This window comes from Delphinapterus leucas, chromosome 19 (genome assembly GCF_059928025.1).
Source record: "Delphinapterus leucas isolate spDelLeu-1000000601 "Yukka" chromosome 19, BTC_Dleu_Yukka2, whole genome shotgun sequence".
Lineage (NCBI taxonomy): Eukaryota > Metazoa > Chordata > Mammalia > Artiodactyla > Monodontidae > Delphinapterus > Delphinapterus leucas.
This window is the reverse complement of record NC_143147.1, coordinates 17,963,390-17,985,395: the sequence shown is the minus strand read 5'-3', so window position 1 is coordinate 17,985,395 and position 22,006 is coordinate 17,963,390. Positions and strand designations below refer to the sequence as shown.

The 22,006-nt window shown below is 46.0% G+C and overlaps 3 protein-coding genes and 1 pseudogene across 10 annotated transcripts in view; 2 read left to right on the top strand and 2 right to left on the bottom strand.

The window, feature by feature from the left end:
- Positions 1-462: 462 nt before the first annotated feature.
- TXNDC17 (thioredoxin domain containing 17) lies at positions 463-3,779 on the bottom strand. The gene is made up of 5 exons (XM_022596024.2): positions 3,722-3,779; positions 3,021-3,271; positions 2,368-2,449; positions 1,865-1,940; positions 463-699 (listed from the first exon to the last, which is right to left on the bottom strand). Exons 2-5 carry the CDS (start codon positions 3,220-3,222, stop codon positions 631-633), a joined length of 429 nt encoding a protein of 142 aa, XP_022451732.2. The 5' UTR covers positions 3,223-3,271; positions 3,722-3,779; the 3' UTR covers positions 463-630.
- KIAA0753 (KIAA0753 ortholog) overlaps positions 3,229-22,006 on the top strand; it is a 62,589-nt gene continuing 43,811 nt past the window's right edge. The window contains exons 1-6 of one of the 8 annotated variants that reach the window (XM_089900560.1): positions 3,229-3,607; positions 8,468-8,630; positions 15,784-16,408; positions 18,415-18,521; positions 20,588-20,650; positions 21,055-21,270. In XM_089900560.1, coding sequence (XP_089756686.1) covers positions 8,535-8,630; positions 15,784-16,408; positions 18,415-18,521; positions 20,588-20,650; positions 21,055-21,270 — 1,107 coding nt within the window. In that variant the 5' untranslated portion in view covers positions 3,229-3,607; positions 8,468-8,534. Of the gene's footprint in view, positions 3,608-4,163; positions 4,252-7,135; positions 7,782-8,467; positions 8,631-15,783; positions 16,409-18,414; positions 18,522-20,587; positions 20,651-21,054; positions 21,271-22,006 lie in introns of those variants that run through there. The other 7 variants (XM_022595996.3, XM_022595993.2, XM_022595994.3 and 4 more) reach the window with 7 other exon arrangements.
- On the top strand, positions 3,616-6,931 carry LOC149744818 (uncharacterized). The gene has a single exon (XM_089900565.1). The coding sequence runs from the start codon at positions 3,928-3,930 to the stop codon at positions 6,892-6,894; it is 2,967 nt and encodes a 988-aa protein (XP_089756691.1). The 5' UTR covers positions 3,616-3,927; the 3' UTR covers positions 6,895-6,931.
- On the bottom strand, positions 11,260-12,083 carry LOC111185925 (large ribosomal subunit protein uL1 pseudogene; annotated as a pseudogene).

The window sequence follows — 22,006 nt, the reverse complement described above, 5'->3', positions numbered from 1 at the left end:
AAGTGATAATCAATGAGACTGACTCACAGGCTGGAGTCCTTACCATCACTAGACTGACTCACAGGCTGGAGTCCTTCCCATCACTAGGTTATATGGTCTCTGACCTCTCTGCCACCCGCCTCATCCCAAGTAGTGAAGCATATTCAGACAGCTGTAACAAACCTGCCAGCATTAAGCAGAGGCTGGATTAGATGTGCTGTGCTTCCCTTCAGTGGTTAGGTTAAGTTCTACATTCTGAAGCCAAAGAAGGAGTTTTAGGAATAACAGCCCTTTGTAAATTCGTGGAATTTAAGGTAAAAGATCCTAACTCCTTTAGAGATTTGGAAGCTGTCTACTGCACTATTAGGGGCTTTTAGGTATTTCTGTCATCTCCAATAATAGCTTCCTTTGTGCTATTACTGCCACTCCTGAAGAATTATTTTACCTATGGTAGCTTAAATATACCCATATATTAAAGCAAACTGAGGGTTCATGAGCATTTTAATAGCACTCTCTATTGTTTAGACATGTACCAATTTTTTTACATCATCATTTATTTACTTATTGCTAACATGAATTCAAAGCAAGTATGCACATTCTTTTATACTAGAGCAAATCAGGAAATAAAGACACAATTGCCATCATCAAATCTTAATCTTCAGAGAACAACATCTCCACGAGGTTGGCCTGAAGACACTCAGATTCTACCAGTTTTTGAGGCTGTAAGAGAACAACAGTCATATCTTAACCCACAGCTACAAAAATGTTATTAGGAGGGGAATGAGTTGTTCTACCTTGAATGACACAAGTCTCGGAACAGAGAAATTATGCTATTCAGAAACTATTAACTAGTTGTAACAAGCTTTATGAAATAGTTAAGATATTTACCTTAAGGTGAATCATTAAAATACTTGGCTCCGTGGACTAAAACAGGAGACAGGAAGCCCGATGTCACCCCTTCCCTTTAACTCTTTAATTTAGAATCCCAGGGCCATGATTAAATTAGAGGACATGCCCTTTCTTTTCATCCAGAATTATGGATTAAGTCGAAAACAACTATTGATGCCACTGTTTTAAGGAATTGTATGTTAACCAACTTTCTTCAACAGTGCTTACAGAATTTTAAAATAAGGATGGCTTTTAAAAGGCATGAAAAGGGGCTTCCCTGGTGGCGCAGTGGTTAAGAATCCACCTGCCAATGCAGGGGATACGGGTTCGAGCCCTGGCCCGGGAAGATCCCACGTGCCACGGAGCAACTAAGCCTGTGCGCCACAACTACTGAGCCTGTGCGCCACAACTACTGAGCCCGCGTGCCAAGAGCTTGTGCTCCACAACGAGAAGCCACCGCAGTGAGAAGCCTGCGCACTGCAACGAAGAGTAGCCCCCGCTCGCGGCAACTAGAGAAAGCCTGCACACAGCGACGAAGACCCAATGCAGCCAAAAATAAATTTAATTAATTAAAAAATAAATAAAAAAATAAAAGGCATGAAAGGGCTTCCCTGGTGGCGCAGTGGTTGAGAGTCCGCCTGCCGATGCAGGGGACACGGGTTCGTGCCCTGGTCTGGGAAGATCCCACATGCCGCGGAGCAGCTGGGCCCGTGAGCTATGGCCCCTGAGCCTGTGCGTCTGGACCCTGTGCTCCACAACGGGAGAGGCCACAACAAAAAAAAAAGGCATGATAAAACCCCTAATATTTGCATTATTAATAACTTATTGGGATAGGCCACAGGGATGGACAGCCATGTGTATTTTGAATACATTCTGAAGAGCAATGTGATATTTGGGATGAAATGTCAAGATCTTTTCAAATTTGAATCCAGAACAAGTTAAAAGAGTTTTGATAGGGTGAACTGTATCCCCAACACAGTTAAAGAAAGATACTCACTGTTCCATATTTAAGTAGTGTAGGCACTGCAGTTAATTTCAACTTTTTCCTGAAGTCATTATTTGGCTCTTTCCAACTATTTCAGAAGGAGAAAGTGATCATGAAAAACATTTACTTGGTTTCTTACATTCTGCTTTGTATTTGATATATTCCCACTTTCAGTCTTTCAGTAATCATTGTTTTTGTTGTAAACATTTTAAAAACCTTGACGTCTACAACATATATTCTCCTGTGCAAAGTTTTCATTTAAGTGAATATATACTAAGATATAAAATAAATGTAAAGACAAGTTCTGAACTAACATCAGGCCAAATTATTGAATTACCCTTACCTAATACAAATGGCTGAACATTCGAATTTTTAATTCGTATTTAATATATTCTAATTGCTTGACTTATCCGACTGTATCTTAGAACTCAGAACCTGAATCACAAGACCCTTCCCGCCTAAATTTGCAAGAGTCTAGTGCATGTCTGGGAAATAGAGTACGCATTGCCACTTACTAAGGTTTTTCTCCTACTTGGCAGTAGATGAACACACATCCTTCACCAACATGCTTCAGCCCCTCTCGTACGACCGGTTCAGCTTTTTAAAAAGTTGATAGAAATAATTACCAACTTTACAATCAGGCACTGATGAACAGCGTCCCTCTCCCCTCCCCTCCCCTCCCCTCCGTCTTGGTAAGTACTCAGACTTTATCCTGCAGTTAACTGAGGAGATAAACGGAAGTCACGTGTTTTTTTCTGATTTTTTTGAGAGCCACTTTAAGGGTAAGGACCCACTTTCAGTCCTGATTTGTCCCCAGGCCACAGCGCCCAGAACAATGAAAGACAAATATTTGCTGACTTAACCATAAGGAGACCAATTCACGTCTCCTGTAAGACACTAATCACTAATTGGGGAAGTGAAAAGTTCTAATGGACTAGATTCCAAGATTACCGGGGTCGAATGGTAGAAGAGCACACTTGGCGGGGCGGGAAGGACTTAATAGGAGGAGAGTCGGGAACAGGGTAGGAAAAGGCAAGGTGAGAGCTCAGATCGCCCTGCGGGACTCCGGTAGCAAGACTCCCTCCGCTTCCTCTCCACCCCACTCTGGCCATAGCCTCGGCCTTCCTGCCACTTACTCTGGGCTGCAGCCCCCGAATCCCGGCCTCACCCTGCACGCAGTCGGGGCACCAGCTTTTGCCTTCGGCGTCCTTAGAACCAGAAAAATAGGCGAAAATGGTCTTGCCACTGTGCTGCTCCACCGCCTGCATGAACTCCTCGTAGCCGTACACGCTCACCTCTTCGTAGCGGGCCATCGGGAGAGCGTGCCTCGGGCAGCTAGAGGTGTCTTGGGCCGCTGGGAGGAGCTCCATGCGAGGTGGGGCGAAGCTGTTTCCGGGTGGGCGGGGAGCTGGGCAGGGCCTGAGAAAGCAAGCCCGGCTCTGAGGTGCTACGGGAGCCTCTGACGGCCAAAACCCCTCTGCACCGTCTTTCTATTCTCTTTTCTCAGGTCTCTCAGTGCTGACTGCACCCCAAAACCCCGGCTTTTGCCCCTGTCTGGTCCCGGCCCCAGCCCATGTGCAGTGGCTGCAAAACCTGCCGCCACGCAGCCCCTGGACCCTTAGGTGGCTCCGGAGCCTTAACGGCTCCCAACCCGCCCTGCGCCCGTTGCCATGGCGACTGGGCGAGCGGCCGGAAGGGAGGCCTAGTTGCGGCCCCCAGCCCGCTTTCTGGTAGGCGCGCCGCGCCCCAGACCAGGTGGGCTCTGGCCAGAGCTGGGGGGATTGTGGGAAGCCGCGTTAGGAGTCATGGATCTGCGGGAGAGGAGACTTTGACCCAGCGCAGATCCTGCCGCTCGTCGGGCCTAATTACCTTTTCTCCTGCCGAGGCTTTAGTGGGGCCCCGGGACCGGGGGGCGGGCGTCCGGGACTGGGCGGGGGTAGGGGGCTGGGAGGGAGGAAGGCTCAGAGGGCTAGAGCTGAGTGTGTGAGTGCGTGTGTGGAGCCTCTCTGGGAGCGGGCGCTGAGACAGAAAGTGCCGCGGGGCTGCGTTGGGAAGGCGGGAGTCGCCCTGGAGCGATGAGTGGGGCGGCTGGCCCAGGGGTCTTGCCGGGGCTGCGCAGGGGCGAGCTAGCGGCGAAGACGCCGGGCCGCTGCGTGGGGCCCAGCAGGTCCGGGCGCGGAGTCCGGCGGCCGTGGGAGAAGAGACGGGGTGCAGGGACGTCCCGAGGCCGTGGAGGGAGGCGCCGGGCGAGGTCCTCGGTGCGGGAGACGCGCTGTGTGAGTGCGGAAAGGCTGCAGGACTGTCGGCGGCCATGGGGGAGGAGATCTGCAGCGGGGACAGCCCAGGCCGCCGGGGCGAACAAGCCTGCGGGGACACCTGGCACGGCAGTCTCGATGGAGGTAGCAAGGGACCTTGGGACTGTGTGGGTGAACGGGGCAGTGGGGGAACCCCAGGTGGTGGGGCCTGTCGGCTCTGTGTGGGTGACTGGCACTGGGGAGGAGGAGGAGACGGCTTATAGGAGCCCCCGAGGCTGTGAGAGAAAAGGTCGTCCGGGATCTACGGGGCATGAGAGCATTCTGGAACTGTGGTTGAAGGTGCAAGCTATGAGGGCAGCTTCAGGATGTGGGGAAGGAAGCAGAGTCGAGCTCCATCCCGTGTCTGCAGGAGAAGGGCCGGTTGAAAGGGGGGTTCCTGGCCGGGCTTCGTGGGTAGAGACCAGCTGTGGTGGTCTCACCGGACCATGGGTGAAAGGACAGGACAGGCCAGTCCCCCGGGCCGCAGGAGTAGCCATAGCTCCGGACCTAGGGGCAGGCTGTGAGAGGGCCTCAGATTTGTGTGGACAAGGCCAGGCTGTGAGGATGCCACCTGTGGCTGTGCCTGGGACTCTGGAGGCAAGTTCTGGGATTGCCCCACACCCGCGGGGGAGAAGACAAGCCGTGGCGGTGCCTGGGCCCGTGGAGGGGATAGGCTATGGGGTTGCCCCGGGCTCTTGGGGAAAAGGGTCGACTGGGGGGGTTCCCGGGGCCACTGTGGGGTGGCCTGAGGCTGTGGAGGTACCCAGAGCTGTGGAGGGAGAGCCAGGCGGCAGGGCTGCTCCAGGTCTGCGGGGGAGGGAGCAGGCAGCGCAGGCGCCTGTGTGTGGGGATACCCCAGGCTTAGGGGGAAGGGGGCGGACCGCAGGGGTGCCCAGAGCTGCGCGGGAGGAAACTCCCTCTGTGGGTGCCCCAGCCGCGTGGCGGAGGAGACAAGCCGTGGAGGAGACAGACGCCGGGCGTCTCCCTGGCCTGTGGGGCACGGGACAGCCCATAGGGGTGCCTTGTGCGACTGGAGCAGGAACGAGATGTCGGAGTGAGCCAGGATTCGGGGAGAGGGGGCAGACTGTGTGGGTGGAGACAGGCTCTGGGGGCGACTTCGGGTCCCGGGAAGCTGCACAGCCTGCAGAGGTGTCTGGTCCTGATGAGCAGGAGGCAGGTCCTGGGGGCGCTCCAGGCCTGTGGGACATAGGACAGGCTATGGGAGTACCTAGGGCTCTGGGGCCAGAGACAGGCTGTGGGAGTGTCTGGGGTCTGTGGGGAACGGAACAGCCTGTGAGGGTGTCCCAGGCTCCGATGGTAGCGGGAGCTGTGGGAGAATGGACCATCGGCGGTGGTGTCCCAGGCCTGTGGGCTAGGCAGCAGGCTCTGGGAGCGCCCCCGGCTGATGCAGTGACGGGGGCTGTTGGGGAGGAGACCTGCGGTGGGAATGTCTTGAGTTTGTGGGAGAGGAGGCGGGCTCTGGGGGGGCAAGAGGCTCCGGTGCCTGCAGCTTTAGGGGGACCCGGGTCTGTGGATCAGGAGGCTGGCTGTGGGGATGCCTCATGTTTCTGCATGAGAAGACAGGCCGCGGGGCTGTCTGAGGCAGTGGGGTCGCCAGAGGCAGCAGGTGTGTCCAAGCACAGGAGTGCCCCAGCAGGGGCGCCCACAGCTGTGTGTACGTCTGGGTCTGGAAGCGTACCTGCCAGGGTGCCTGCCGCTGTGTGGGTGTCTGGCTCCGTGTGTCAGGAAGGCGGCTCCAGGGATGACTTGAACCTGTGGGGAGAGGTTCGTACTACCAGGATACCCTTGGCTTCAGGGGTACCTATGGCTCCCCAGGAGCTGTGGTCTGTGGGAGAGGATACTGGTTGTGAGGCTTCCCCAGGATCATGGGGAAGGAGACAGAGTGCTAGGGTTCCTGTGGCTGCTGAGGTGCCCATGGCTTCTCGGGTACCTGGTCCCCTGGGGGTGGAGACTGGCCCTGGGGGTTTCTCACGCTTGCCAGGGAGGGGACAGACTGCAGGAGTACTTCTGACCGCAGGGGTGTCCACAGCTGCTGGGGCCCCTGGACCGCTGGTGGGTGATGCCAGCTCTGGAGGTGGCTCAGGGGTGTGGAGAAGGAGACAGGCGACTGAGGTGCCCACTGCTGCCAGGGCTTCAGGACCTGGGAACGGGGAGACTGACTCTGAAGGCGTTGCAGGCCTATGGAGAAGGAGAGCCGATGGAGCTGTCCCTGGGGCTGTGAGGGTACCTCTGTCTTTGGGGGTGCTTGCAGCTGTAGGAGTTCCCACGGCGGGGCACCGGCCTGCCGCAGTGTGGGTGACTGGGTCTGCAGGAGAAGATCCCAGTATGGCTGTCTCCAGCTTCACGGCGGGGAGGAGGCCGTCCACAGAGGGCCCCGGGGCTCCAGGGTGGGAGACAGGAGGCAGAAGTGTCCTGGGGCTGCCAGGGGGGGTGTCTTACACCTGTGGGCGTGGGACCAGGTTATGGAGCTGCCCAAGGTCTGCAGGGGAAGAGCCGGACTCTGAGAACGTGCCAGGGGTGTCCAGGACAGGCACGGCTTGGGAGGTGAATGAAGCCGAGGAAGTGCCCCCGTTTTCAAGGGAGGAGACAGGCATTGGCCACTTGAGAGATCATGCACAGCAGGGTGGGAGGAGACAGGCTGCAGGAGGGTCTAGAATCAGAGGGAAGGGGAACAATTTGGGAGAAAATTGTGAGGGGGAGGACAGATTGAGGGGTGCATTCCAGTAGTATATATAGGGAACAAGTTGGGGGACCCTGGGGCTCTTTGGGAGGGAACAGGTTGGGGGGAGATTTGTCCTGGGTTATGGATGAAGGCACAGGCTGTAAGGGTGTCTCAGGATGGGGGAGAGAGATACTTCCTGGAGATGCCTCACCGTATATGGGATAGCACATTGGGAGGTTTTCTGGCACAATGGGAAAGGGACAGGTTGCAAGGAGAGGGGTGTCCCAGGACTTTGTATAGGGGAACGGTTCGGGGTGGGTGTCCCTGGACTTTGTGTGTGTATGTGCTTGTGTGTGTGTGTAGCATCACTCGAGGTATCCTGGAATTGTGGGGATCACCTAGTTTCTTCCTGTTGGAGAATGGACTGTTAGGCCTTTGGCATCCAGGGGGAAAGTACTGACCACGTACAAGCCACAGATGCCCAGGCCCCAATTCTGCAGGCTCCTTCATTCTGCGGCTCCGGCCCCTGGACTGTGGTGATGTCAAGCCAGTTGGGATTGCCTCACTCGGGTGCTTCCTCCCATCTCCGCTTTTGATCATGTCTCTACAGCCTTAGAAATAAGGAATCTTTATATTTCTACAGATGTGTCAGTCTTTAAGCAAATCCAGTCTACAATCCTTGAGTTTATTCAAAAGCTTAAATTAGGGATCTTTAAAAAAACCTGAATTTCCCAGTTGAGTTCCTATGGGATTCTTTGAGAGGGCAAGCTCCCCCATGCAGTTAACACTAGTCAGTTTATGGAAAATCTGCTTAATTCGACAAATGTTGAGTTAAATTGTCCACTATGCTCAAAGCACTGTTGTGGGGAATCTCAGAGAAGAGCAAGACAAGGCCCTAACCCTCCAGGAACCTTGTCTAGCTGGGAAGATGAGACAGATACCTGTGAAATAGGTAAATAACGACATGAGCAAGTGTGTGAGTGCAGGGGCAGTAGTGTCTATAAGGAGGCATTCAGAATAGGGAGAGGCACTGATGCGTGTGTAGTTTACAAAACGGTCTTATCTGTTAGACACTGTATGTGAATATAGGGTGGGGGGAGTTTGGGGGAAATTGAAGATGTACGGAGGTCATTCAGCTAGTTAATGGCAGTTCCTGGCGTCAGTCTAGGTACTCCGATGCCACAGGTTTACTTAGAGTCATTCAGAGTTATGTCCTTTTGAGCTACCTAGAAGAGTGAAGTGTACTGCTTTTTGGTTAGTAGTTAGGATTTATTAACGTAGGCTGTATATCCGTAAAACTTCCTTGCGGGAAAGTGCTTGTTTACCATAGCAGAGCTCTGTTTTTGGAATAACGTTTTATCGGTGACCTTTGAGATGTGAAATTTGGAATGAAAAGGGCTCAAGAGATAGTCATTAAGCTAGTGTGTCCCCTATTTGCTTGGAAGGTAGAATTTCAAAAGTGTAGTTGCTTTAGCAAGTGGAAGATACTGTTGTATACCTGTCCTTAAGCATTCACTCTGTAGTATGAGGTGGCTGGGGGCTACTACGATATTGTTATATGAGCATGGCACTGTGTTTTACTTACTCTTTCCTTTCGTTTGAATGCAGTTGGTCTGAAAGTACTTTCTTTTATTTTAGGCAATGATTTTAGGAGAGAACTGTTGGCTGATGACTGAGCTTTCACTATTGTACTACACTTTCTGACATGATGGGATCAGGCAGACCAGCCTCAACCTGTGTTCATCTAGCATCTAGTGTCCAACTGGATGGGAGGAGTGACCCCAGGAAACTTCAGACCCAGGTAGTTTCGTTTTATTTTTCTCTTCAGAGTTTTGTTATGAAACATTTCAGACAAAGAAAAGGGCAATGAACACGTTTTAAATCACCTTTTAGATTTAACCATTATCACACCTAAGAAAATGGACAAAAAATAATTCCCTAATATTATCTAAGAACCAGTCTTTATTCAGCTTCACCCAGTTGTCCCCAAAATGTCTTTTCCCCCAGCATTGTATTTACACAAATCTTCAAACATAAAACAAACAGAATTTTACAGTGAACCTGTAGATTCCATTACTATTTCACGTGTTTGTTCCATTGCACATCTATCCTTCAGTCCATCCCTCTAGAATCCATTCATCAATCCCTCATACTTTTGGACTCAGATCAAAATAAATTTCAGGGGCTTCTCTGGTGGCACAGTGGATAAGAATCTGCCTGCCAAGGCAGAGGACATGGGTTCAGCCCTGGTCCAGGAAGATCCCGCATGCCACGGAGCAACTAAGCCTGTGCGCCACAACTACTGAGCCTGCACTCTAGAGCCCGTGAGCCACAACTACTGAGCCCGTGTGCCACAACTGCTGAAGCCCACATGCCTAGAGCTCGTGCTTCTCAACAAGAGAAGCCACCGCAACGAGAAGCCTGCGCACTGCAACGAAGAGTAGCCCCCGCTCGCCACAACTAGAGAAAGCCCGCGCGCAGCAACGAACACCCAACACAGCCAAAAATAAATAAATAAGATACAAATAAAATAAATAAATAAATTGCAGACTCTGAGTACCCTGAGCACTTGAGCATGCGTATCATACACTAGAATTCATTCTTTTTTAAAGATTTTTTTTTTTTGATGTGGATCATTTTTAAATGGTCTGTATTGAATTTGTTACAATATTGCTTCTGTTCTGTGCTTTGGTTTTTCGGCCCGAGGCATGTGGGATCTTAGCTCCCCGACCAGGGATTGAACCTATACCCCCTGCATTGGAAGGCAAAGTCTTAATCACTGGACCGCCAGGGAAGTCCCCTAGAATTCATCCTTTGTTTACCATTTTTTTCTTTTGATGTACATTTTACGTCTGCAACAAATACACTGAAATGTATACATCTTGTCACATTTGCTGAGTTTTGACAAGTGTATACACATGTGTATACACATGTATAACCCATGTATAATACCACTATCAAGATACAGATCATTTACATTACCCCAGAAAGTTCTCTCATGCCCCTTCCTAGTCAGTCCCACCCCGGCCCTCCACAGGCAACCACTATTCTGATTTTTTTTCAACATAGATTAGTTTTGTTTGTTCTAGAGCTTCATGTAAGCAGAGTCATATACTGTGTACTCTTTTGTGTGAGGCTTCTTTCACTGGGTATGATGTTTCTGAGATTTGGTGTAATATTTCTGAGATTCATTCACCTTGCTGCATGTATCAGTAGTTTGTTACTTTTGAATACTGAGTAGTGTTCCATAGTAAATGTGTACCACTGTTTATTCATTCTCCAATTGATGGATACCTGGGCTGTTTGGGTCACTATGAATGAAGCTGCTATGAACATTCTTGTACAGATCTTTTTGTAAACATGTTTTCATTTCTCTTGGGTAAATACCTGGAAGTAAAATTGCTGGGTCATAGGGTAGGTGTATGTTTAGTTTTTTAACAAACCAACAGACCTTTTTCCGAAGTGGTTGTACCATTTTATTTTCCTACCAGTAATGAATGAGAGCTCCAGTTGCTCCACATCTTTGCCAGCATTTGCTGGTGTTTTTTAATTCTATATATTTTTTAATTACACCATTTTGGTGGGTGTATAGTAATATCTCAAAGAAAAACTTTTTTAAAATTTTGACGTAATTTCAGACTGACAGAAAAGCTGCAAGAATAGTACGCAGAATTCCTGGATACTCTTCTCCCAGATTCCCCAAATGTTAGCATTTTATTACATTTTCCCTCCCTCTCTCTCTCCCTCCTTCCTTTTTTTTCTCTCTCTCTGTCTCACTACACACACACACACACACACACACACACACACACACAATTCTAAACTGGTTAAGAGTAAGTTACAAACATGATGCCCTTTTGCCCCTAAGTACTTTTGCTTGTATAATCATGGTACAGTGATCAAAATCAGGAAATTAACATCAAATGATGCTATCATGTAATCTACAGACCTCACTGAGATTTTGTTAGTTGTTCCAATAATGTCCTTCATAGTGAAAGAAAATCTAAGATCATGAGTTTCATTGTCATGTTTCTTTAGTTTCCTTTAATCTGAACGATTTTTGAGTCTTTGTATTTCATAACTGACATTTTTGAAAACTACAGGCTTGTTATTTGAGGATTTCCTCTCATTTTGGGTTTGTCTGAAATTTTCTTATAATTACGTTCAGGTTATGCACTTGTGGGAAAACCACCGAGGTGATGCTGAGTTCTTCTCAGTGCATCATATCAGGAGGTACACGCTGTCGATTTAGTCCCATTACTGACAATGTTAACTTTAATTATTTGATTAAGGTGGTGTCTGCCAAGTTTTCCATTGTGAAGTTACTCTTTTGCCTTTTGTAATTGGAAGTATCTGTCCTTGAGACTATGTTAATATCCTTTTATTCCCCAAACTTCATTTGCTAGTTTAGCATTCACTGATGATTTTTTTTTTTTTTTAAATGGTGGGAGTATGGTTTATTAAGCTGTGCCTTAGTACAGGCGCTGGGGCTTGCTCATGGTGCTCTGAATGTACAAAGCCCGAACGTTCTGCCAGTTCTTCTTGAGCAGTGACACCAGGAAGCTGACAGCTAAGCGGGTGTTGTGCGCAGGCTCATCATCTATCATCTTCACGTGGCCAGCAGCCGCCGCCAGACGGGAACTTGACTGCGGACTGCACTTCATCAGCTTTGGCTACCACGTTCTCATTGTGGGTCAGCAAGGAAGGGAACTTGCCAGCCTTATTCAGGCCTGGGCCCAGGATTCGTGGGATCTGCTTGATCATAGATTCTGAAGCCAAAAAGGCATCATACTTCTTGGCCAGCTTCTTGACCAGTTTCTTATTCTTGCTGAGTTTCTTCAGGGCCTGGGTGTCCACGCGGGGGATATCCACAGCCTTGGCCTCATCACAGTGCTGCTGGTCCCCCAGAACACATACGGAAAACTTGGGGCAGGGAGTGGACTTAAGCCTGACGGTGCCTGAGAAGCGTTTGTCCTTCTGAGAGTCATAGTTCTTCAGGCTGATCTGAAGCTCCACCGTCTCCAAAAACTTCCGGCGTCTGTGCTGGTTCTCGTGCAGGACTTCCTGCACCACCTCGTAGAGGGAGTCTCGGGAGACTTTGCTGCTTATGGCCCCTTGCGCCACGATAACCGGAAAAGAGCTCATGGATGATTTTTGCCTGAATCAATTTTTTATTACGATGTGGTGGTGACTTTTTTATTTATTTGTATCAGAGCAGACTTTGAGAGTGTTACTTAATTCAGTATGATATTCAAATGGTCTCTGGGGCCTCCCTGGTGGCGCAGTGGTTGAGAGTCGGCCTGCCGATGCAGGGGACATGGGTTCATGACCCGGTCTGGGAAGATCCCACATGCCGCAGAGCGGCTGGGCCCGTGAGCCATGGCCGCTGAGTCTGCGTGTCCGGAACCTGTGCTCCGCAGCGGGAGAGGCCACAACAGAGAGAGGCCCGCGTGCCGAAAAAAAAAAAAAAGAAAGGGTTTCTGATTTGGCCAGTGAAATGAGAGTCACTTCAAGCTGATTCTAGTGTCCCTTTCACGTTTCCATCAATCTTCGACCACTTTTTGCTATAAAAAGATATTCCAGGCTCAGCATAATTTTTCCCTGTCCCAGCCCTAGAATCAGCCATTTATCAAAGGAGACTTCATCCCTTTGGTGGAGAATGGATTTTAGGAATCAGTATCCAGGTACTAGATGTGCTCATTGGTTCTCGGATGTCAGTGTTTCTCTTATATGCCCTCCCAGAGGACATAATTGGGAAATAGATATATATACTTGTGTGCCTGTACACACATTTGTATGCAGATCTGCACTTCTTCCTTCCTTCTCCCCTCCTCTGTCTTACTCCATTCTTTCCTCCCTTTCCGTGTGTCTGTTTGTCTATCTGCCTATCTGTCTATATTAAACCCATGAGTTCACACAGGTATCTCCAGTCCAATCCAACACTTCCCATTTGTAACTCCCGTATTCAACAGTGTGAAACCAGTCTCCAGTTATCCACAGTATGCGTATTCATTTGCTCAATCCTAGAATGTACAGAACTGTTTGAGAATTGCAATCCATGCCTCTGCAAAAAAAGAACCCTACAAATTAGAGTTCAGTATTTGTTTAGAGAACTTTTTGTCTTTAGCCTGAGGGCATATAGTCCAAATGCTATGTTCAAAAGTTAATTGGGTTGATTTTTTTCTTTTTAAACCTCCACTTTTCAGTGTGGTTATGTTAGTCATTTGAACTTCATTTTGGTTCATTGGTTTCTGTTAGTATTTATTTTTAGGGTTTTCCTTCATCCGTATGAATTTTATTTATTATCTTCCTCCCTTTCTCCCTCCCTTCTTCTTTTCCTTCCTGTCTCTCTAGTATATGGGAAACATTAATGTGGTTCCAAACAAACGTGTGCAAAAAGGAACATTCAGTGAAGTATTACCGCCCCCCCCCCGTTACCTCTATCCTTTCCACCCAATTTCTACCCACACCCTGTAGATACCTAATCTTATTATTCTGATTTTTCTTCCCTTTGTTTCTTTCTGCACAAATGATCAGATGTGTGTGTGCTTTCTCATGAAGTACTTCTCCCCTTTTTTGAAGGGTGGAGTATTACAGATACTCTTTTTTGCACTTTGCTCTTTTCACTGAACAGCATATCTGAGAAATCCCTCTGCATGGGTTCATACATATCTTCCTCATTCTTCTTAACATCTTCATAGTACTCCTCTGTGTGAATGTAGCATAGTTTCTTTTGTTTTCTTTTCTTTCTTTCTTTATTCATGGCTGCATTGGGTCTTCGTTGCTGAGTGTGGGCTTTTAGTTGCAGTGAGTGGGAGCTACTCTTCGTTGCAGTGCACAGGCTTCTCATTGCGGTGGCTTCTCTTGTTGGGGAGCACGGGCTCTAGGCACGTGGGCTTCAGTAGTTGTGGCACACGGACTCAGTAGTTGTGGCTTGAGGGCTCTAGAGCACAGGCTCAGTAGTTGTGGCACACAGGCCTAGTTGCTCTGCGACATGTGGGATCTTCCTGGACCAGGGCTCAGACCCGTGTCCCCTGCAATGGCAGGCGGATTCTTAACCACTGCGCCACCAAGGAAATCCAGGATATAGCACAGTTTGAGACATGCTTCTACATAGGCATTTAGGTCAATTCCAATACTTGGCAGTTACAGTAGAGCAGTGAGTAACCCTGTGTGTATGTGTTGTTGGGGGTGTATCTTCAGGATAAATTCCTGGAAGTGAGACTGCTGGGTCAAAGGCAAACGCATGTGTGGTTTTGTTTGCTCTTGCTGGAGTCCCGTCTCTGAGGGTTGTGCTCCCACCAGCATCCTGTGAGAAGGCCTGTTTTCCCAAGTCTTGCCAACAGCATGTGTTGTTATATCTCTTAATTTTTGATGATCTGTTGCTGTCTCAGTGTATTTTTAATTTGTGTTTTTATGAACTTGACGAACTTTCCATATATTTAAGGGCCGTGTTTCTTTTGTTGTTGTTGTTAGTTGTCTGTTATGTGTTTTCACCATTTTCTACTGAGTTTTGGTCTTTTTTCATCTCAATTTACAAATATTTTCTTCCAGCTTTTCAGTTCTTTGACTTTGTTTATGGTGTTTTTAAACCATAAAAAACAGAAATTGTTTTAAATTTTTTTATTTTAATGTAGTAAAAATTATCACTTTTATTGCATATGGATTTTGAGTCACAGTTAGAAAGCCTTTCCCTATACCCAGGTTAAAGAGGAATTCATTCATTCTTTTTTTTTTTTTTCTAGTACTTATATGAAATCCCCTAGGTATTTTAGGTTATTTTTACTTTTGGGGAAGATTTCTCCAATAAGGCCATAAGTTCCAAGTATTGTTCCTCATTCTGTGTACCTTTCAGATGGTAATTCTTTTTTTTCTCTCTCATCTCTACTTTTTTTCCCTAAAATACTTTCCTGAAGTTTTATCACACTGGGTTAGTTTAAACTAACTCTTCATACACGTGATTGTATAAACACATGTTCTTGTGTGTGCTGTGAGAGTTGGGGAGGCCGTCTCAAGAATAAGGCATCATAGCACAGGCTGCACTGGGTTTGCATGCACGGATTCTCCTAGTGCTATTTACCTGCCATGGACAGGTCCAAAGCCACAGAATTGTTTGCTCCCTTTGACATAGTAATTGCAGAACAGATCATTTATCCTAAGGAAATAATTTAAAAAGAGAAAAAAACTAAATGCATGGGAATATTAATTGAAGTAATACTTCTATCAGTGGAAAAGCTGAAACAATCTAGCTGTTTAATAATAAGGTTATAGTTAGGTTAAGCATGAAAAGGCCATTCATTGGATTTTGGAAAGTGCAACTGTGAAAAATAATGAAAACTGTGAGAGTATGGAAACATGTCTATGTTTGTTAAGTGAAGAACAAAACCTGTGTCTATCATGATTATAACTAACAAACACTTAAACTTGCCTAAGAAGGTGAAGTGGACTGTTTAGAGCAAGATGCACTGAGGTGTAGGATAAGAGATGTGGTCTAACCACCAGATGAAAAATCTCAGGAAGGGTATTGTCAGTGGCTTAGGTTCTGTGTGGTGCATCTGTGGAGCAATTTTCAGGAACACTCATAATGAATTGTACTGATCACTTGCTGGAAACTGACATTTTGATACAGGGCAGAAGTCCATCACTGAGGAGTTGAGGAACTTACTGGTTCTGTTTGAAGCTTTCTGAGTTGACTTTGTGAGGAGGATTCTAGTATGCTACTAGTAAACCAGAAGGATAATACTGGGGACTGGGTGATGGTAGGATAGAACCAGGGGTGTGTGGTTAACTCAAGGGTGTGTGAGAGTAGCTGATTCTATCAGTACAACAGGAAAATACCTCTTAGCACTAATAATCGTGTGGGTGAAATGTTAGAAACTTGATTATACACATATACTAACTATGCAGTATGTTATTTTTCTAATGTGCGCTTGCTTTTATTTTTTTTTTTGAAGAACCAGCTGCAGTTTAATAGGAATGTTCCTACACATTCAAGCAACTTGGCAATCCAATATTCTTGCCCACATGGAATTAGAATTGAAAAACTGAAGCACTCATACAATGAGTCATACCATTGTAGAGATTCAGGTTTTAGAAACGGTCCTGACGCAGGCAGTTCTGTTTCATTTTCTGTCATATCAGAAGAGAGACTTAGCTACGCCGTCCATCTAGCCAAAAGAGATGTAAAACGAAGACAACTTGAAGAACATATAAAAGAACACCATCTCAGAAGTCAGCCCCAAATCCTTCAGAAATGTGGACAGTCTAACCATAAAATATCTGACCATAGAGTGGAAAGGAAGGAATCAAAGAGTCAGGAAGTCTGTCACAGCAGCAACCAGCCATCCAAAGTAGAAATTTCCAGCTCAGGTGCCAAGGTATACCTGTACACATCTCATCCGGGACAGTCAAACCTCACCATGCCAAAGTCGCCACCCACTCGTGATCCAGGACTTCAGCCACATGCCAGGATAGGTGACCACAAAAGCCTATGTGGACACAAAAGCCTGCTGGAAGTTCAGCGACTCCAGAAAGAATTGAGCAGTTGTATCCATAAAATTGAAGAATTAACTAAAAAAGGTGAGAAAAATTGGACTCTTGACTTCGAAAAGATGCTATGAGAGGGTATAGTCCAAATGCATTCTTCGGGATCCCGCCCCCTGTCACATTCCATTCTCTCCTGTCACTAGAGTGAGCACTCATGACAAGACAGGTGGACTTTGAGTTTGACCAGTGTCTTTTTTTCTGACGAGTTTGTCCTGCCCTAGCCCCTCTTTCCAGCAGAGGCACCTGAAAGAGCCTCTTTTCCTTAGGCTGTACTTGGTAAGTCGACTGACTGAGGGCCCCGCCTAGTAATTGCGGTACCTGTTGTCTGAAGCTTAGGTCTTCTAGCACCTGAGTGCAAATTATCCTGTAATGTTTTGCTTCTGTATCCAGAAGTCCTTCTGGAAAAATTAATTTGTTCAGAAAAGAGCATAATACCTGTATATTATAGCTAAAACCAGTTCTAACTTAGGCAGTGGTTAGATGAGTACACAGCAGTGATGGGGAGTTATGGATATACATATAAAATATCTGACCACAGGGTAGAAAGGAAGGTGTGTAACCCTCATATACTGTTCTCTACAGTTTTTCAGTGTTCCCTATGCCCTTGCATTTCCCTGGGGAGTAGAAGATTGATTGCACATGGAAAATTTGGGGTTACCATAGCTAACAAGTAGGGGGACCAAGCCTAGCTTTCAGACTGCAAGGAATAGGGAGGTAACATCAAAAGGAGCTACTGTGCTAAGATAACACATAGTCTATAATGATCTTTTGCACTATAAAGTCAAGTAATGTATGCATATGTGTGCGTATGCATGTTACGTAAGGAATTTAAGGTGCCTTACAAAAACAGATTGAATAAAATAGAACAAAAATATGTAAATGAGGATATTTTGGCACAGGAAAAAATAAGGAAAGGAAAAATAAGATTTATTAGGAACGGGTTACAGATTTGTTTCTGAGCTTCCTCACAGTCAGCTCACCAGGAAAATGTGATCAATTGCAGAATTTACAAAGAAAAAAACAGTTGTATGAGGAAAAAAATTATACCACGTATTGAGGCTGGAAAAAAATTTGTCTCTGGTGGGTCTTTATAAAGAGTATGTTGTGTAATATGAACAATTTGAAAACATTCCTACATCAGAATAGCAGCAGTGTTGTGGCTTGTTTCTCCTAACATCGCTCAGTGGCGGTCTGTGGCATGACCCCACAGTATAGTTTGGTAGAAACCATGATACCAGGGGAGCAAAGCCACGAGGCCCGCTGCTCTGGTGATGGGGCCTCATACAGGGGACCTTTAAAGCTGAGCTGCTCAGGCAGTCTTCCAGAAACAGTTTCTTTGAATGAATCTTTTGAAAATGTGGAGCAGCAGTGTGTATGAGGGTGTGCTTCCTGACAAATAAATGAAGACTTTGGACATGCAAATAATTTTAGCCCTTGGTGTCTTAATATTGGAGAAAGGACTTCTCATCTGGGTTCAAGATAAGAGAATGCAAAAGAAATCTTGCTAAACATAAAAATAGGTCAATAAATGGTTTTTTTAAAAAATAGAAAGCACGTGACTTCCCTGGTGGTCCAGTGGTTAAGACCCTGCACTTCCACTGCAGGGGGCGTGGGTTCCATCCCTGGTCGGGGAACTAAGATCTTGCATGCCACGTGACGCGACCAAGAAATTTAATTAAAAAAAAAATAGAAAGCATTATAGATTTGGGTTCAATAGAAAGAATTTAAGAATAGTAAGAGATGCTTAACTGTGGTATAGGCTGTCCAGTGGGATTTGGTTCAGGGAATTCCTGCCTGGAGGGGAGCTTGATCTAGTTAGTCTTCATGCCTCTTCCATCTCTGAGTCAGGACACAGGCCCACTTGCTGGTTCCTAGTTTTATGGCTGAGGAAAACTGAAATTTTTTGGTTATGACAGCTTCATTTTTTTTCTTAATAAAACTAGAGATTGTCAACCTCATTATCTCTTTGAGTAATTGAAGTTTTTATAAGTTTTTAATGTGTGGTTTATAATCCACTTTTGGGGGAAAAATATTTTCAGATCGCATGGAAGAAGCTTTGGATCCAGATGAAGAGCAGAGAATCCGTGTCAGGAGGAAGGAGCAGGCCGTCCGTTCTGCCCGAATGCTCTACGTCCTCCAGCAGCAGGTGAGGAGGCTCAGGGACCGGGGACCTTCTCAGGGAATTCCTGTTTTCCTTTTGTCCCAGGAATATCAGCACCAGGTATCCTACATGAATTCTGATGTGTTTGTGAGGCCGAATTTCCTGAACACGTGGACAAATAATTCTGCTTCTCGTCCTCAGCCTTTATGTGTGTTTGTGTATTATGTGTATATGGCCAAACTCTTTATTTTATTTTTATCTTTTTAAAAAATTTTTATAATTTATTTTTGGCTGCCTTGGGTCTTTGTTGCTGCGCACAGGCTTACTCTACTTGCCGCGAGCAGGGGCTACTCTTTGTTGCGGTGCGCGGGCTTCTCATTGTGATGCCTTCTCTCTTTTTTTTTTTATAAATTTATTTGTTTTATTTATTTACTTTTTAAAAATTTTTGGCTGTGTTGGGTCTTCGTTGCTGTGCACGGGCTTTCTTTAGTCGTGGTGAGTGCGGGCTACTCTTCGTTGTGGTGCGCGGGCTTCTCATTGCAGTGGCTTCTCTTCTTGCAGAGCGCCGGCTCTAGGCACACGGGCTTCACTAGTTGTGGTGCGCGGGCTCAGTAGTTGTGGCTTGTGGGCTCTAGAGTGCAGGTTCAGTAGTTGTGGCGCATGGGCTTAGTTGCTCCAAGGCATGTGGGATCTTCCCGGACCAGGGATCAAACCCGTGTCCCCTGCAATGGCAGGCGGATTCTTAACCACCATGCTACCAGGGAAGTCCCTGGCCAAACTCTTTAAATACTGGGGGATTTTTTGTTTTTGTTTTTGTTTTTTTCTTTACTTTTTGAGGTCATAGACTCTTGAGAATCTATTAAGAGCTATGTGTCCTTTCCCCAGAAAAAAATGCTTATACAGCCCATATTTTTGCAGATAAATTTAAGTGGATCAGTTACCCTGAAACCTGAGATCCCCAGTAATGCACCTTATAGTCTTAGAGGATAGGGACCTTGTTAGTTTCCCATCTGTCTCATGTTTATTGTGTATTAGAAGCTTAGTAGATAGTAAATAGTTTAATTGTCTTTACTAAATAGTAAAGAGTGAAGAATGTGTTAAGTGTCTTTCAGGACACATGGAGTGGCCAATAAGCAGGCATTTACATTTTTTACATTGTGGATAGAATTTTTAAATGTTTGTTTTAAATTTAACGCCTTACTCATTAGTAAGCCTTGAACTCATTTCTGGCCACTTAGCTCACGTGTTAGCCTTACTGCTGAACCCAAAACTGGACTGTTTCATTTAAAAGATAATGCCTGAGTTAGATTTTGTTTTGTATTCTTGTTGGGTTCATTTTGTTTTTTACTCTGCGCTGCTGCCATAAAGATTGTTCTGAAACATGAATCAGAGCTGTGCTTGAAAGGTTTGATTGGCTCGCTGTTACTTAGAGGGTGGAGGCTGAATTCTTTAGCCACAGCACTGAAGACATCCTGATCTGGCCCTCCTACCTTTCCAGAGTCACCTTCACCTTCACTCCTTCATGTTAAATTCCTCTTACATTGGGGACCAAGGGATGGAAGGTGAACCCTGAGCTCTAGTCACCATCTCGAACTGGAAACCAATAGCTACTTTGGGGGTGAATGAATGAAGAGCCTTGTTTCATTTTCAAGTGACTTGAATTAATAAGGGTTATATTTGGGACTTCCCTGGTGGCGCAGTGGTTAAGAATCCGTCTGCCAATGCAGGGGACACGGGTTCGAGCCCTGGTCCAGGAAGATCCCACATGCCGTGGAGCAACTAGGCCCGTGCACCACAACTACTGAGCCTGCGCTCTAGAGCACGCGAGCCACAACTACTGAACCCCTTGGACCTAGAGCCCGTGATCCACAACAAGAGAAGCCACTGCAATGAGAAGCCCACGCACCGCAACGCAGAGTAGCCCCTGCTCGCCACAGCTAGAGAAAGCCCGCAGCAATGAAGACCCAACGCAGCCAAAAAATAAATAAATAAATTTATAAAAAATAATAGTAATAATGGTTATATTTGGACAAGAGAAAATGTATCCTTTTCTACAGAAAAGATCAGTGGAAAGGTACGAAGTTTTCATTTCTCCCCCCTTTACAAAACAGGTTAAAGAAATCCAGGAAGAATTGGATAAATTGAGTCCACATAAAATTAAACATACTAAGAAGGTATGACGCAATTTAATTATGATTCATACTACTTATAAACTACATTTCCAGTATTTTGTTAGTATTATGCGTGGGTTCTCTGCACTAATATTTTCAGTGCTTGTAGAAACCTATTAGGGAGTGAGCATCTTACATATTCTGAATATGGGCTCATCTTCCAAGAAATAGGTTCTGAAAATAGATTTTTGTTGTTGCTCCTGGTATAAGAAACTGAGCATAAAAGGGAAAAGACTTTTTCATTAGAAAACCTTTAAGCTTTACAATTCCCTTTACTATGAAAAAGTTTTTACAGTAGAAGTTGTTCTCACATAGAAAGAAGATTGGCTATAAATGTTCGTACGGGTTGGGTTAACGTTTAGAAGTTGTGAGTATTGAAATAACTCTCGCATCTCATTTATTGCCAGTCATGGGCAGTGTCCAGGCTGGCAGCTGCCCATCGAGGAGCCATTCGGGCCTTACAGATGTTTGTTACTCAGTTTACTGACCGGGTGGAGCACGCAGTTCCTATTTGGTGCAAGGAATTGGGCCGTCTCATCCGCCAGCTTTCACTCTGTTCTGCCAAGCTGGAGGCCAATCCTTCTGTCCCTGATGTGGTGATAGACATCCTGCAACAAACTGAGGTATGAAATTGACTCCGATTTTTGTTTAAAGTGCATTGTTTCTAAGCAGGGAAGTAATGTTTACCATTGCCTAATTTCATTGAGATTTGTGGAGAATACAAGACAAAGCTGGTGCCTAGTAAATTCAGGCTTTGCAGAGGGCAGAAGAAGCACTTCATTTTAATTTTGTTTTTACAATCTAGTCTATATTGTATTTCACTGCTTTGAGAATTGGTGACTTGAGTCTAGAACACATAACAACTCTTAACCAGGTCCACTAATTAAACAGAATGTTCCATACCGTGACCAAAAGAACTTATTAGCATACAAAAGGAAAACAGTAAAGCACTGTTTAGATTAGTGCTTAGATTAGAATATCAGTGTGCAATCTAGATAGATTTTTGAAAAAAAGAAACACAAAAATATATGGAAACAGAGTCTAAAGTCTTGTGCTATGGCTAGAGACTTCTGGAAATCACAACTGGTATGTACTAGTCAGGAATGGATAGTGTTTTTAGTTTTATTGGTGACAAAGACAGCAAAAACACTGTGTCCTTAAATCTTTATAGTTCTTTGAAGTTTGTGGAGTGCTGTCATTTCATCCTTACTGCGTTGCTGTGATTTGCAATAGGTTTTATTACTTTTATTTTACAGATTAAAAAAAAGGTCAGAGACATGACACAGTTACTTCTCTCGATAGCTGGAAATCCAATGCCTGTTTTCTGACTCCCATGCCACTGTTATTTCCACTGCGCCA

Coding starts and splice junctions, on each gene's coding strand:
- TXNDC17 (XM_022596024.2), bottom strand. CDS start 3,222: ATGGAGCTCCTCCCAGCGGCCCAAGACACCTCTAGCTGCCCGAGGCAC. Junction 2,450..3,020: donor GTGCCCCGACTGCGTGCAGG/GTGAGGCCGGGA, acceptor CTTTTTAAAAAG/CTGAACCGGTCGTACGAGAG. Junction 700..1,864: donor CACTACTTAAATATGGAACA/GTGAGTATCTTT, acceptor GTTCTCTTACAG/CCTCAAAAACTGGTAGAATC.
- LOC149744818 (XM_089900565.1), top strand. CDS start 3,928: ATGAGTGGGGCGGCTGGCCCAGGGGTCTTGCCGGGGCTGCGCAGGGGC.